The 16,570-nt window shown below is 33.6% G+C and overlaps 1 protein-coding gene and 1 pseudogene across 1 annotated transcript; both read left to right on the top strand.

Annotated features, from left to right (window-relative positions):
* The first annotated feature begins 225 nt into the window (after positions 1-225).
* LOC116139482 lies at positions 226-11,110 on the top strand (annotated as a pseudogene).
* A 2,171-nt stretch (positions 11,111-13,281) lies between these two features.
* On the top strand, positions 13,282-15,520 carry LOC116139518 (IAA-amino acid hydrolase ILR1-like 3). Its single transcript, XM_031425180.1, has 5 exons — positions 13,282-13,798; positions 14,136-14,261; positions 14,347-14,661; positions 14,765-14,893; positions 15,018-15,520. The coding sequence occupies exons 1-5, from the start codon at positions 13,460-13,462 to the stop codon at positions 15,393-15,395; spliced, it is 1,287 nt and encodes a 428-aa protein (XP_031281040.1). The 5' UTR covers positions 13,282-13,459; the 3' UTR covers positions 15,396-15,520.
* The last annotated feature ends 1,050 nt before the right edge of the window (positions 15,521-16,570 follow it).

Consider the following 16,570-nt stretch of genomic DNA (forward strand, 5'->3'; position numbering starts at 1 on the left):
TTTTAGTAGTAGTATTAGAATTTCTTATTTACTTATCCTAGTAGAATTATGATTAGCCTGCTATAAATAGGGTTGTTATGTTTCAACTTATTCAATCAAGTTTTCAATAAAATCTTCCACCAATTCAAGTGATACATTTCTTCTTCCTCTAGCAAATCAATCATGTCATCCAAAGTTAATACACGAGCTCAATTGACTAAAAGTATTCATGTTGAATTGTGCAACATGAAAGAATCAAACCCTAGTTGGAAGCAGAAAGATCTTGTGAAGTGGTTAGAGGATACTCATGGTCTTAAGGTATCACAAGCAGCAATATCTAAGACACTCAAACGATCAGCTGACCTCCTTCAAGAAGAAGGATTGTTGAACCCAAACACAAAACATTCAAAGATGGTAAAGTACCCAGCAATAGAGTCTACCCTCTATGAATGGTTTGTATGCCATCAAGAGCATGTCGATATGAATGGTGAATTGTTAAAAGAGAAGGGAAATATTTTTCTAAGGAAACTTTATCCCGAAGCTACCTCGTTTGGATTTTCAAATGGATGGTTGGAAAAGTTCAAGCAACGACATGCAATTCATTCCTTTCGTCGTTTTGATGAAAGTGGTTTAGTTATTATGGAGAAAATTGAATCTAGTTTTCCATCAATAAGAGAGGAATTAGACAAATGGGCTTGGAAGGACATTTATAATATGGATGAAATTGGCTTATTTTATCGAATGCAAGCCGATAACTCTCTTGCAACAAAGCAATTGGAGGGTCGAAAGCAAAACAAAGAGAGGATTACAATTGTTATTTGTTGCAATGGCGATGGCTCTGACAAATTTCCGCTTTGGGTCATCGGTAAGTTTCTTAATCCAAGATGCTTTAATAATGTCAGCCGTGATAATCTCAATTGCAAGTATCGAGCGAATTCAAATGCATGGATGACATCTTTGTTTTTTATGGAATGGCTTAAGTGGTTTGATAGCCGTTTGGATAGAAATGTCTTGCTTATATTAGATAATTGTACCGCACATGGCAAAAAGGAGAATCTACCCCTAATTCCTCACACAACTGTTCTGTTCCTACCACCAGATAGCACTTCCAAAATCCAACCATGTGATGCAAGCATTATTAGAAATTTCAAATGTTATTATCGGCTGCGCTTTAATCGCTTACTTTTGAAACGGATAGAAGATCATGTATTGAAATCAGAAAAGATAAGTATCCTTGATGGAATTGTAAATGCAGTTGCTGCATGGTCAATTGATGTGAAGCCACAGACAATTATCAATTATTGCAAAGCCACAGACAATTATCAATTGTTTTAAGCATTGCAAAATTAGGACCTCCGATGTTGATGAATTGCAAGTTACAAATAAAGTGGATGAAGAGAATAGAAAAGTCATTGCAGAATTGAGTGATCAAATTCGATAACTTTACTACACTAATCGAATAGATATTAATGTCTTCCTCGATCATCCAAATGAGCAACAAGTCGTATATGCTTTAACTGAAGAAGAAATCATTGATGCAATTAGACAAGAAGAGAAAGGAAATAATCCTGAGGATGATAGTATGGAAATGCAAAAAGTTTCGTGTCATGAAGCTCTAAAGATGCTTGAGAAGCTAGAAATATTTTGGCTTCAACAAGAAGGTATTCATGCTAGTAAGTTATTATATACCTGCAAGTTAGAAGATTTGTTAACAACTCTAAAGCATAAATCATTGTCCCAAACAACTTTAAATAAATATTTTATTTCATCATAAACCTTTAATGTAACATAGCATATTATTTTTTTTGCAATATACAAATAATTATTACTATGTGGAGGCAATTTTCCTTAAGACGGGAATTAAAAAAATGATAACTTATTACAATGTGGAATTTATTCTTATTTATAACTATCCCAAATTGGGAATATAATTTTTTATGACTATGTAGAGTTTATTCCTATATAGAGTATCACTATATAGAGGTTTTACTGTACTTATTATAATAATGCTACGGACATTGATTATTGTCACCAACTTTTTATACCGACATACATAACATCCGGTCAGATGCAACCACGTTAAAAATATAACACTTCTTTCGTGAATGAACAGGCGTCCAACAATTATAGACGTTTGTTCATATTTGATAGATGGTCGTTTACTACGAATGGACGAGCGTCCACAAAAATAACAATAAACTCTCATCTTTATAATATGAACGAGAATCCATTTCCTCTGGATGGACGTCCACCTCATATGGATGCTTGTCTATAAATTTTTAAAAATAAAATAATGGATGATTGTCCGTATTATATGGACAGGCATCCATTTGAAATAGATCGCTGTCCATCTAAAATTGCCACAAATTAAAAAACTTTTTTGAAAAGAATTTTTTTTCTTAAGTTGAAACCACTTGAACACTCACGGCCAGAAAAAGAAGTCGAAGCTAGAATAAAACAATTTGTTTTAAAAGCACTATTTCTAAAGTCTACTTCTCCTCGAATAAAGGCATCCTGCCTTGGAAGTAACAACACCATTTCAACTGTTTCAGCAACTACTACACGCAACAATAATGGTGGTAAGCAAAACAGAAGATAAAGAAGAGGCAGCGATACACCCATTTACTTATTTTATTTAATATATATATATATATTTTTTGGTTTTTTCCTCCATTCATCAGGTTATTTCAGCCCACCATGGCACGTTATTGTCAATATGGATGGCCGTCCATTTTAGATGGATGAAAATCTATTGTTATTTTTATGGACGTTCATCCATTTGTAATGAATGGTCATCCATCAAATATAGACGAATGTCAATAATTGTTAAACGACCGTTCATTCACGGAAGATAGTGTTATATTTTTAACGTGACCGCATGTGACTTGATGTCACATACGTCGGTACAAAAATTTAGTGGCAATAATCGGTGTCCGTAGTATTATTGTAATAAGTAATTCCACAAAGTAATTACTTGGTACTTGCATGTTGTTTTAATTAGAATTCTATCTTTTCTATATATTATTTATAAACCTATAATTGTCTCTCCCAAAACTTGAAATATCCCGTACTTTTACGAAAAAAACATTTAATCTACCGCCTCAACAAGATAAGGGGGCAAATTTCCCCCTAAAATTTAAAAACTCCCAAAGAAACCTTATTCTTACATAATTGTATTGTGCCCCCTCAAAATTATTTTTTTTTATATAAATTTCACCTTTTAAAATATCATGCTTCTTAACTTTTGAATTTTATTTAGTTATTTTATTTCATTAAACTACTCCTATTTCTAAATTTTTTAGTAAAAATTTAATATGTCAATTTGATTATGATAAATCTTGTTAAAGCCCTGAAAACTTTTTATAATTATAAATAATTTATTTTTCTCTTTCTTATCTTCATTTTTTATTTCCTTGCTCATACTTGAGATTATTGATTATACTCAAAAGTTACTAGAACAATAAATATTATATATCTATATATATATTCTAGTATAAAATTTCAAATATAACATTTTGTAATATTAATAAAGAAAAAAAAATTATATCATTAATATTATTATATGATGGTACCTCCTCTCACATAATTTTTGGATCCGCTATATATAATTATATTTTTTTAACTCTAGGGGCAATTCAGGCTAGACCATAAATGATGAATCTCTTCTTGAACCTATTTGATTTGGCTACATCTGCTAGAAATAATACGCTCATCTATTATGGAGGTGTACTTTATCAATTAATTATGATTAGCCATATGTCATTCGTTTATCAAGCATAAATCCGTAATACCTAATTTAATCAAACTGATAAGATTAAATCCAACCCATCAATTCGGTTACATAGAAGTTGCCCTTTTCTATGTTGTTGGAGTATAATTATCTTTTCCGTTGGTTGTAAGTACAAATAATCCAAAATTCTAAAAGTAACAAAACCACTCCAAATTTATAATTGTTGTGAAATCCATCATGTCTTCTCTCTATCTTTTGTTCATCATATCGACAATCTTTTCAAGCCATGCAAGAATATGGGGCGGCTATGGCGACTCCAACTCGGGGGACGTCGGAGCAGCTGACTTCACTGACTGGGAGCTGATAAACGCCGCGAGGAGCGGAGTTCTTCCAGTGGTTAAAGAGGGTTAGGAGGAGAATACACGAGTATCCAGAGGTGGCTTTGAGGGTTCAAGACGAGTGAACTCATAAGATCAGAGCTTGACTCACTTGGATTGAGTACAGGTGGCCGGTAGCGAAGACTGGGGTGTGGCTTCCGTTGGGTCAGGGGTGCAGCCATGGTTCGGTCGGGCTGAGCATGGATGCTCTTCAAGTCAGTTCAAAACTTCAAATTCTTTCTTTTATTGTTTACGTAGTCAAAAGACTCAAAACCTAAATTGCCAATTTCATTATTTGTTATTTTATTATTATTTATTATAACTGGGTCATTATAGATCCGAAACTCTCTCTCCAAGAGGACAAAATCATATGAATAGGTTAAGATTATGTTTTTAAATTGCAGTTTCGAAGTAAGCTGAACTATAGTTTTAACGAAAACGAAGAATCTGTCAATTACATAAATGTAAAACTATCTCTTTATTACTTCTAAAATGGTTATTACGATAATGATATCGTAACAACAAAAGACATGCCGATGATAAATATAACATAATATAATTAATATCAAATAAGTTATTGTATAAAACATAAATCTTTATTACGACCTATGGGTGACTTAGTGGTTTGATAGAGACTTTTTGATATATTTTCAAGATTTTTTAAGTTGTCATCTCTCTTTCTAGGTGTTATAGGATAGCATTGGAGTTCTTACCGACCATAATCTAAATTCTCAAGGGATTAATTGAGCTATACATAAGTGTACCTGACACCCTCCGTAATTAAAAAAAAAAAAAAAAAAAAAAAAAAAATTCTTTATAAGAATATAGATATCTTTATATTTCAATAATATCCATTAATCTTCTTGCGTCACTTCTGTTTGAGTTGTATTTTGATATACTGATTAAGTTAACTCTATTGTTTTTGTCGAAAACCAAAGAAATAAATTAATGTACTTCACCTATAGGAATTGGTACAGTGGGAACATAAGAGCAAGGTCAAGGTAAGATGCATGCTTGTGGCCACATGTTCATGTCACAATGCTACTTGGAGCAGCTAAATTACTTCAATTGAGGAGACTAAATTAAAGGTAATTAATATTAAATTCATAATGAAATTTATAACTAATTCTTCTTATTTGTTTGTTTCTTGATATTTCATTTCAAAGGGCACGGTTAAGCTTGTCTTCCAACCTGCAGAGAGGGTTATGGTGGTGCATACCATATGATAAAAGAGGTGCTGTTGATAATTTCAGGGCATTTTTGGGTTACATATTAACAGAAATGTCCACCGGACAAATGGTTCGAGACCAGGTTCTATGCTTGCTTCTTCTGGGAGATTTGTCCATAATTAAAGAAAGGTGGACATGCGGCACGGCCTCAAGATACTAGAGATCCACTTCTTGCTGCATCTTTTGCCATTCTTGCACTCCAACAAATAATTCTCGAGAGACGATCCTCTTGCTGCAAGGGTAAAAACTTAAACAAGTTTCATACAAAAGCTGATATGGTTTATGAGCTCTTACTTCATGTGCTTTGAAGAGTGAAAAACGGCTCGAGTTTAAACACATATACAAATACTATCTTTGAGGACATCCCGAAATTAATTTTGCCATAATCATGTTTAAACTGTTTTAATCTCATCAGATTGAAATGATATGTTATGACTCGGATCCTGGTATAAATGTAGGATCCTGATAAAATTATATCTGAATGTTCTGATTAGAATTTTCTGTTTAACATTACTCATACATGTAAATGATAATGTTATATAGGTATCACGGTCGGACTCATTGAGGCAAGCCAGCAACAAATGTAATCCCAGAAACCGTGAGATTTGGAGGTACTCTCCGGAGCATGACTACAGAAGGTCTTTTTACCTTCAGAAAAGAATCAAAGAGGTAAAAAATCAGCAAACTTTTGTGCCAGTCTCTGAATAATGTTCTACATAGAAGGAGGGAGGGCATCAAGGGTGGTCGCTTGACCCCGTTAACTTTGGAAATCATCAAAATATATATAAATTAACTTATAAAATTTGAAATTTCAAACAACTCAATCATCAATATATCAAATAAATTCTTATTTTTTTACAAAATACCTCACAATACATTTAATAATTATATTATATATATTATATAAATCTTATATATCTAATAAATATATAAAATTTATTTGTCGCAAAAAGACACAAATGAATAAATTGTATACTTTTATATACTCTGTAAATAGATCATTTCTAATTAAAATTTGTTTGCAATAAACTACTGTAAATTGTTTTATTCTTAGTAATTCTTACTAAAAAAAAACTATCATAACGTTAAATGAGAAAAGAAAGATAAATATCAAGAACATCATGAATACCAAATTGTTAACAATTCAAAAATGTATTTGTGAATTTTATAGGTTGAATAATGAAGAATTAACACAGACAAAAGCATACAATAATGAAAAGTGAAAACTAGATAAATGGTTGAACTATTTTATAAAAATGTTAATGTATTTTATTTAGAGATGTTTGTATTTGTGTTGCTTAATAATTATCCATTACTTAATTTTCTTGATTTTGTTTTACCACTGTGAGCATTGAAGTTTTATTTATATGTAAACATAATTAAAATATATTTTAAAAGAACGCTATAAATATTTTCATATTTTAGTATATGTTTACCCAGTTATAGTCTTATTCAAATTTTTTTACAACTGTATTGTTAATTCACTAACGCTTGACCCGCTAGAATGAGTGTCTGACTATGTTCGGTGTTATATGGTAATTTTATTTTTGGTAATAACAGATCATAGAACTCAAGCAGCAGTTCATCGGTGTAGTGCTACAGTAATTATCATGAGGAGAAAATAGGCTTACCCCCCTTGTTAACGATGAAGAAATGTATGAACATGCAAAAGAGGTTGGGAGTCTTTGCGGGAACCAAGTGAATTAATTCCAATAGTAATGGGAGCAGAAGATTTCAGCTTCTATGCAGAGAAGATGGCAGCTGCATTTTTCATAATCGATCAAGAATGAAACAATTGAAGTGGATAACCATGCACTACCTACCTACTTGTTTTAATGAAGGAGTTCTTCCCATTGGCAGCTCTCCATGCTGCGGTGCCATCTCTTACTTGGATAACACGATGTTGAAACACAAGGAACATAGTAGAATCGATTGTGTGATGGAATCATAGAGAAAGGCGCACAAGATGCATCTAAATGTATTTATGATAAGACAGTTCGCGAAAACTATGGCGAATTGTGATATGTAGCAGTTTGATTCTTCCAAGCCAGAAAGCTTTGCAGAGCTAACTTTGAAAATGAAGTTATAGAAATAAGTTAAATGTGTTTGGTAAAATATTATATTAAAATATTGTGAATTTTGAATTTCAATATCGTTGTTTGGTTAATTAGATTTTTATATTGTTGCATGTATTGCACAAAAAAAAAAAAATCTAATTTATCTATATTATAATATATAATTGCCTTTTATAATTAATAATGTATTAAACTAAATTAATAATTTTATGTAAAGGGAATTTAAAAATAATATACTGTCACATTGTTGTCAAACCCTCCATCAACAGCAATAGCTGACCTCCATACTGAGTTCTGCAATACGACATTAGAATGATCACTGCAGATGATCTACAGATACAAGTTAATCTTCAGCTGCTATGAGACAGAAATATTCAATTTTAGTTTATTTAGCTTCTAAATAAAAACTCCACCGTAGTATAGTAATACTCAATTAATGATATTAATAAAGTCTTTACTCGAGAGCAGTACTTAACTTGCAAAGTGGGTGCACAGCCGAGGTGACTCTGCATTCTCATTCTTTTTAAATGGAAGTGGCTTCCCACATCTACTCTCGTCGGCTGGGAGCTGGTGATAATGGAGGGTCCTCCCAATCTTGATATGAGTTAACCTTTTATCCATACTTAAGCCAAATAATTATAGCCATACAATTTACCTCAAGCTGATGAGCTATAGTTAGTCACTTATTGACTTGGTTAAACGATTGGTGACACAAATCTGACGGTCCAGAATCAGGCACAGCAATATCCAACCAAATCAACTCTGTTGTGAATTCCTAAACAATAAACAACACAACTCCCACAATGCATCTATCCTATTTTGTTTGCTGGATAAGTTTTTTTCCCTTGTTTCAAAAAGCCACAAGGACACCCAAATTTTGAAAATCGTTTTGAAAGTGAGGGCGTTGAATTTTTTATTTTTTATCGCTCGTTATTCGATGATTTCCCTTCCATTTAAAACTTTCACTGACATTACATCTGTCATGAATTAAAACACCAATTTCACATTAATTAAATTAATTACAAACATCTCCTTCTCATTGTGTAGTGCCAATCCATCATGTCTTCTTATCTCTATCTTTTGATCATCATATGGGCACTATGGCGACTCCAACTCGGACGGGATCGGAGCAGCTAACTTCACTGACTCGGGAGCTGTTAAACTTAGCGAGGGAGCCGCAGTTCTTCGAGTGGTTAAGGTAAGGAGGAGATACACGAGTACCCAGCTGGCTTTTGAAGAGTTCAGACGAGTGAACTGATACGATCGGAGCTGACTCACTTGGGATTAAATACAGGTGGCCGGTGGCCAGACTGGCGTCGTGGCGCGGTTGGTCAGGGTGGAGCCGTGTGTTCGGTCTAGGGCTGACATGGATGCTCTTCCCATCAGTTCGAAAGTTCAACTTTCTTTCTTTCTCGTGTCGTGGTTACATGGTCAAACCAAATCCCATTTTATTTTTTATTTTATCGGGAATCTGCCAGTCAGATTTGCCTTTTTTCTTTTAATACCTGGTTCATTTTATGATTTGAATGCAGAAAACACCTTCTATAAAAGAAATGGTATAAAATAGGTAAATAGTTTTTGGTTTTTTATAGTTGTAGTTAAAGTTGGCTGAATTATATTTTTTTAATGAAAAAATAGGAATGTTGCTTTATATATATAATGTTGAATTATTTTATTTTAAATGTAGTTTGATAATTAATAATATGGTATATGAAGTAAACCATGTTTTAAACCCTTTTATTCTTTTTTTTTTTTTTTTATCGGAGTATTCAGCACTAATTTGCACGTACCTTAAAAATCCCCCGAGGTCTTAAAATTAACAACCGAGTAAATCCCCTCAGTGATTACCCCTATTAACAATCCAGGTACATCTAATTCAAAGCTTTGAGTTTATACCAAGAGTCCTTTTGTTACTGGGTCACCCAATGGTTGTTAATCCTTTTATTCTTTCCTTGCCCACACGGTAATGGAATTTCTTAGCTTGGGACAAGTATCTTAACTGATTAAAAGTGTAAATTATTCAAATTCAACCTTGTTATTTTGAAGGAATTGGTAGAATGGGAGCATAAGAAGAGAAACAAGGGAAAGATGCATGCTTGTGGCCCGATGCTCATGTCACAATGCTACTTGGGCTGCAAATTACTTCAATTAGGAGACATAAATTAAAGTACTCAATAACCAAATTCATCTTAAAAAATTCAGAATTATATAATCGATCTAATCTTTTCTATTTGTTTGTTCAATGAAATTTAATTTCAAAGGGCACAGTTAAGCTTGTCTTCCAACCTGCAGAAGAGGTTATAGCGGCGCATACCATAGTTAAAGAGGGTGCTCTTGAGATTTCAGGCGATTTTTGGTTACATATTTCACCAGAAATGTCCACTGGACAATTGTTCGAACCAGGTACTATTTTTGCTGCTTCGGGAGATTTGTGGCCATATTAAAGGAAAAGGTGGACATGCTGCATGCCTCAAGATTCTAGAGAGCCAGTTCTTGCTGCATCTTTTGCCATCCTTGCACTCCAACAAATAATTTCTCGAGAGACAAATCCTCTCGTGGCTAGAGTAATACTTCAACTAAGTCTCATACACAAAAGTTCAAAGAACAATTGTTTTATGTCCTCTATTGTGTGTTTGAGAGTTAAAGAGTCTCAAAAAGCATCAAACCCAATTTTAAGTACACATACAAATATCTATTTAGACGTTAAAATTTTGTCTTTTAACATTAATGGTAGATATATGTTACAATAATATTATACAGTACTCTTGGGTTCACTAGGCAGGAAAATCACTAAAGTAATTCCTGAGACTGTGAGATTTGGAGGCTCTCTTCGCAGCACAACTAAAGAGGTTTTTATTTCCTTCAACAAAGATCAAAGAGGTAAGAAATCAGAAATTTTTGAAGTCTCTAGATTTTCATGAAATCAGGAATGTACAATTAGAGCTTGTTTGGTTGATTTATTAACTGGTCAAAGAGCTTATTTGAAGCCATAATTACTATTAAAAGTTTTTCAGGCTGTTTGATTGCATTCAAAAGCGATTATAGGATTAAAATAAGTTATTTACAACTTATTTCTATAAGCTCTTTTGAGCTTATATAAAGTGTTAGAATTTTAAAAATGTCCTATTTTTATATTTGATTTGATTTATTTCTGTATATTAAACCTGCTTTTGGTAAATAAGCACTAGAAATTTCTTTTACATTTTCCTAACCGAACAACTAATTTTTTTTATAAAAGCTATATTTTCATAAGCTCTTTTTCGATAAACTCTATTCAAATAATCATACAAACGACCCTCACGTATCTGAAGAGTAAATGGTAATATTTTTTTGGTAAATAACAGATCATAGAAACTCAAGCAGGTTCATAAGTGTAGTGGCTACAGTGGATTTTAGGGAGGGAAAAATGAGACCCTATCCAGCACTTGTTAATGAGAATGACATGTATGACTGAAAGAGAGGGTCGGAGAGTCTTTGCTTGGAGAACCAAATGTGCATCTTGTTCCAGTGGCGATGTTAGCAGAAGATTTCAGCTTCTATTCAGAGAAGATGGCAGCTGCATTTTTCTATATCGGAACAAAGAATGAAACGATTGAAGAGGTTCACCGATTGCACTCACCCTATTTGGTTATTAATGAAGATGTTCTTCCCATTGGAGCAGCTCTCCATGCTGCGGTAGCCATCTCTTACTTGGATAACAATGTCGTTGAAACTCAGTAGGAACATGGTAGATGCTCATGAAAATTTTATACAAAAGACACACAAGATGCATTATAGTATTCGATTTGGCATCCTACATAAGAGGAATATTGTAGGGTATAACTGAGATTTTAAATGATAACCCGATTAGGGAAGATATCTCCAACTTTCCTAAGTATCCTACCGGCATCCTATCTTATCATGTGCTAATGAGAGAAGGAAATTGAGCATCCTATTGAGATCCTGACATATAATTAATTCAAATAAGCCTTAATTCCAAATTTCCATATAATCCTTTTACCTTTTACTGTTTTTTACTTTCTTCTGGCATTCTCCTGTTAATTAGAATTTAGACCTATCAAACACGTTGAAATTAACTCATCATATTTTAACATCTATTAGAATAAATTACAAAAGATCAACTAATTAATAAATAAAAATTGATTATAAAAAAAATGTTTTTAGCTATTTATTAAATATTTTTGCCCCTGTTTGTTTTACTCTTCTTAATCATTTTTATGTTATCCTATTTAGATTAAAAAACAAAATATGTGTTTGTTTACTTACTAAGATCATTATTATGAAAATTAATCCGAATCAAATAACATTTTTTCTATTGAAAATGAAAAGAGGGAGACTTGTTTCTATTATCATATTCCATTCAACTCAAAACATTTAGATTATTTTAACCCTCTATATTTGTTAATTTAGCTAAACACCGCCTACAATAAAAATTTAAAAATTAACTAAAGCACCTCAGCCAGCAATCACTATCTGTCGTCGGCTACTACCGCCGGTGGCCGACGTCGATCTTGTCATTTCCTACCAAATCCACCATAGATTTAGCCAAAAACTATCAGATCTACTGCCAAAGATTCGACCATTGACGGTCAAATCGCCATTGACAACAACTTCATTTTTGGGGAGGCGTTTTTGTTAATTTTTAAAGTTTTTTATTTATTTATTTTGGGGTGTGTGCGTGTGCGTGTTGTTGTGGGGGGTGGTGGTCGTGGCCGTGGCCGGGGGGTTTTGTGGGGTTAACAAATGTAAAATGTAGGGAGTTAAAAATAGTTTAAATATTTTTAGGAGTTAAAAATAGTCTAAATATTTTCAGAAAATATTTACAAAAAAATGTACCAAACAACAATTCAACATTTTATCTAACTCTGATATAATTTTCAAATATTATACTAAATACATTGTCAGAGTCATATGATATTATATTTAATCTATCTTAACTCAACTTAAAATAGTTTTTCAAAATATCATATTTCAAATAATCTACTAAACAGACCATTTATTATTATCAATCAATTTCTTATTATACTTGTCAAATGTCACCTTCTTAAATCTTTGGATAAGTAAACAACCTTTTCCCATCCAAGGTTTGCCTTGATGACCATTTTCCACTCAAAAAATTTCAAAATATCACTTTCCCACCCAACATTTATATTTTATTAATACCCAAAATTCACTTCACTTTCTCAGCCGGCCTTCAGCAAGTTACCAGGAGCCAAGGTGAGAGAGTTTTTATAGAGTAGAGATCAGTGGATCGAATAGTGGTAATCAATTGAATATTTATTGCCGGAATCAACCGAAAATCATCTAAAAACAGGAAACCTTAGCTTTGCAATAGTCGATAATTGATGAGAAATCAAGTACGGTTTTGTAGAGAGGAGACCAGAGATTCAAATGGTAGTGATGGAGAGAACTTTTGCTGCCAAAATCAGCTTTAGGAAGTAACAAAATATTAACTTTGAGCGGGAAAGTGGTATTTTGAAACTTTTTTAGTGGAAAATTGTCATTAAAGCAAACCTTGGGTGGAAAAAAGTCGTTTACTCAGCTTTAGACGCATTTGTAGGGGTGTTTAAAACTAGTTATCCATTTTTTGAACCGAACCGGTTTTTCGATTCAGGAATTTTTCTGAACCGAAATCGAACTGGTTTAGAAGAAAACCGGCTAACCGGCCCCTTAAGGCTTAAACTAATTTTTTTTTTTTTAATTTTTTCTGATTTAAATTGTAAACATCATCGATACAAATCCAAACAAAAATTAAATATTTATACATATATAAAGCGGATTTAAGTTTAGGGTTTTTTTATATTTTAATTTAATATATATATTATAAACCGGTTAATAAAATCGGTTTCGCTTAACCCGTTTGCATTTCCTCACAAACTGGGAAGTGGTAACTGAATCGAAAATGTGATTTTTCAATTTCTATTAACAGAACCGAACCGGTTACGCATTTGTTCTTTTCATAATACGGCCAAATCGCAATCGTCACACTTTCACCTTTAAGCACCAAAATTTCTCATGAATTAAAATCCAGGCAAACATCTCCTTCTCCTTTTGTTGTGCCAATCAGTCATGTCTTATCTCTATCTTGTGGTCATCATATGGGCAGCTATGGCGACTCCGACCCGGACGGAATCGGAGCAGCTGAGTTCGCTGACTCGGGAGCTGCTAAACTCAGCTAGGGAGCCACAGTTCTTCGAGTGGTTGAAGAGGGTCAGGAGGAGAGTACACGAGTACCCAGAGCTAGCTTTTGAAGAGTTCAACACGAGTGAACTGATAAGATCGGAGCTTGACTCACTTGGAATTGAGTACAGGTGGCCGGTGGCCAAGACTGGCATCGTGGCGTCGGTTGGGTCAGGGGTGGAGCCGTGGTTCGGTCTAAGGGCTGACATGGATGCTCTTCCCATTCAGGTTTGAAACTGCAACTTTCTTTCTTGTTGCTTTCGTGGTCAACTTTATTTGTCGTTTTATGACATGTCAGCTCCATGAAGTTCGATTGTAACTGGATCATTTTATTGAATTTGGGATTGCAGAAAAAAGAGATTATATAAAATATGGATAATAGTTTATTGTTTTATAAAATGAAATTGAAGAATATGTTACTTATACAACTTTTTAATGTAGTTTTAATTTCTAAAAATAAATTGTATATGGCATGTTTCTATAAGAAAATAGGTCTTTTTATTTATCTTGTAAATTTATTTGATTAAACTGTACATTTAATGAAATTCAACCTTGGTATTTGAAGGAATTGGTAGAGTGGGAGCATAAGAGCAAGCACAAGGGAAAGATGCATGCTTGTGGCCACGATGTTCATACCACAATGCTACTTGGAGCAGCTAAATTACTTCAGTACAGAAGACATAAATTAAAGGTAATTAATAATTAAATTCATAATGAGAAATTATATAAATCTAATCTCTTTTTATTTATTTGTTCTATGAATTTTCATTTCAAAGGGCACAGTTAAGCTTGTCTTCCAACCTGCAGAAGAGGGTTATGGTGGCGCATACCATATGTTAAAAGAGGGCGGTTTTCACAAGTTTCAGGGCATTTTTGGGTTACATATTTCACCGGCAATGCCCACTGGTGAAATTGGTTCAAGACCAGGTCCTATTCTAGCTGCTGCTGGGAGGTTTATAGCCATTATTAAAGGAAAATGTGGAGATGCTGCATTGCCTCAACATACTAGAGATCCAGTTGTTGCTGCATCTTCTGCCATCCTTGCTCTTCAACAGATAATTTCTCGAGAGACAGATCCTCTTGTTGCCAGGGTAAAACTTTTGCAAGTTTCTTACAAAAATTTGAGATGGTTCCAAGACCTTCTAAATATCTAGACTTAGAAAGTTGGATCCATTTTAATGTAATCCTGTATAGGTCATCTCACTCGGGTTCATTGAGACGGGCCAAGCACTAAATGTAATCCCAGAGACCGTGAGATTTGGAGGCACTCTTCGGAGCATGACTACAGAAGGTTTAATTTACCTTCAGCAAAGAATCAAAGAGGTAAGTGATAAAACTTTCTGTAGAGTTTCTTGATAATGTCCAAGCTGAATTCCTTGACCAATCAAGCCCGTAGAATTAGATATCTGAAAGAGTATATGGTAATATTTTTTTGGTTAAATAACAGATCATAGAAACTCAAGCGGTAGTTCATCGATGTAGTGCCACAATAGATTTCATGGAGGAAAAAATGAGGCCTTATCCAGCAGTTGTTAATGATGAAGTATTGTATGAACATGCAAAGAGGGTTGGGGAGTCTTTGCTTGGAAAACCAAATGTGCATTTAGTTCCAGTGGCAATGGGAGCAGAAGATTTCAGCTTCTATTCAGAGAAGATGGCAGCTGCATTTTTCAGTATCGGAACAAAAAATGAAACGAATGAAGCGGTGAACCGATTGCATTCACCCTACTTGGTTATTGATGAAGATGTTCTTCCCATTGGAGCTGCTCTCCATGCTGCGGTAGCCATCTCTTACTTGGACAACAATGTTGTTGAAACACAATAGAAATCTTCATCAATAACCATAGATTCAATTGTTCTGATGAAATTCGTAGGGAAAAGGCACACAAGAAACATCTCAAATAATGAGACAGTTGTTGATTTTGTTCTTTAAGTGTATGCACAGTGCAATTGAATCTTCCCCTTTTCAATAGAAATCTTGCATGATATACCTCATCAGGTATTCCAAAGAAAATAAAATGGGAAACGAGGGAGTTTATGAGGTGAGAGTGGATTTTTTGGAGATGAGTTTGAAGTTTGGAGGATTTCAAGAGGGTTATGATGGAAGGAAGAGAAAAAGGCTTGAAGTTCCTCTGATGAGGTGAAAATGTTCTCCGAAATTATAGCTTGTAAATGTGGATCATCCCACCATTCTATGTACTTCTCATACTTCTCTTTTCTTCTATTACTTTGTTTAATAATTAATTTACTTAAGATTAAAATTACATAACATTACTTAAATTATATTTGTGCACTATTATATTTGACATAATGCACTAGACCGAGCATATCTTTCTCGGCAAATTTGTTAGCCTAATTTAGCTCCGCACCCAACTCATCGACATTAGAATAGAATCAAGCATATATTTTGTTACTTGTGTGGAACTAAAAATTTGGAATTATTCTATTCTATTGAATCCCCTCTAAATCCTGGTTTAATTGGACATGCAAATGTTGGTTATCTCTCTTACCCTCATAAAGCCGGCTCGCAGATGACATATGTCTTTACTTACTATGATATGACAATATCATGGCAATCCACAAAACAAACTCTAGTCGTTACATCTTCCAAACACTCAAAAATACTTGCACTCCACGAAGGCAGTAAAAAATTGCATATGGTTGCACTCTGTCATATACCATATCTAGAACACATGTAAACTATCATCCACTATAAAATCACCAACCATTATATTTAAAGATAATGTTGTGCGTTTTGCCAAGTGACAGTAGGATATAACAAGGGAGACATAACCAAATATATCTCACCAAAGTTTTTCTACACACATGAACTTCAATAGAGTTAAAAAATTGATGTCAAACAGATACGTTCAAGTGACAACCTTGTTGATTATTTACTAAAACCTTGCTGACATTAACGTTTGAGAAATTGGTGTATGACATTTGTTATGCCTAAAAAATCAGAGTTGGCATAAGCTTACATCAGTAAGCACCAACCAG

This window comes from Pistacia vera, unplaced genomic scaffold (genome assembly GCF_008641045.1).
Source record: "Pistacia vera cultivar Batoury unplaced genomic scaffold, PisVer_v2 Contig351, whole genome shotgun sequence".
Taxonomy (NCBI): domain Eukaryota; kingdom Viridiplantae; phylum Streptophyta; class Magnoliopsida; order Sapindales; family Anacardiaceae; genus Pistacia; species Pistacia vera.

Bases quoted from the DNA above. Each gene is read 5' to 3' on its own strand.
- LOC116139518 (XM_031425180.1), top strand. From the start codon at position 13,460: ATGTCTTATCTCTATCTTGTGGTCATCATATGGGCAGCTATGGCGACT. The intron at 13,799-14,135 runs GTTTGAAACTGC...TGGTATTTGAAG, and splicing joins TGGATGCTCTTCCCATTCAG to GAATTGGTAGAGTGGGAGCA. The intron at 14,262-14,346 runs GTAATTAATAAT...TTCATTTCAAAG, and splicing joins ACAGAAGACATAAATTAAAG to GGCACAGTTAAGCTTGTCTT.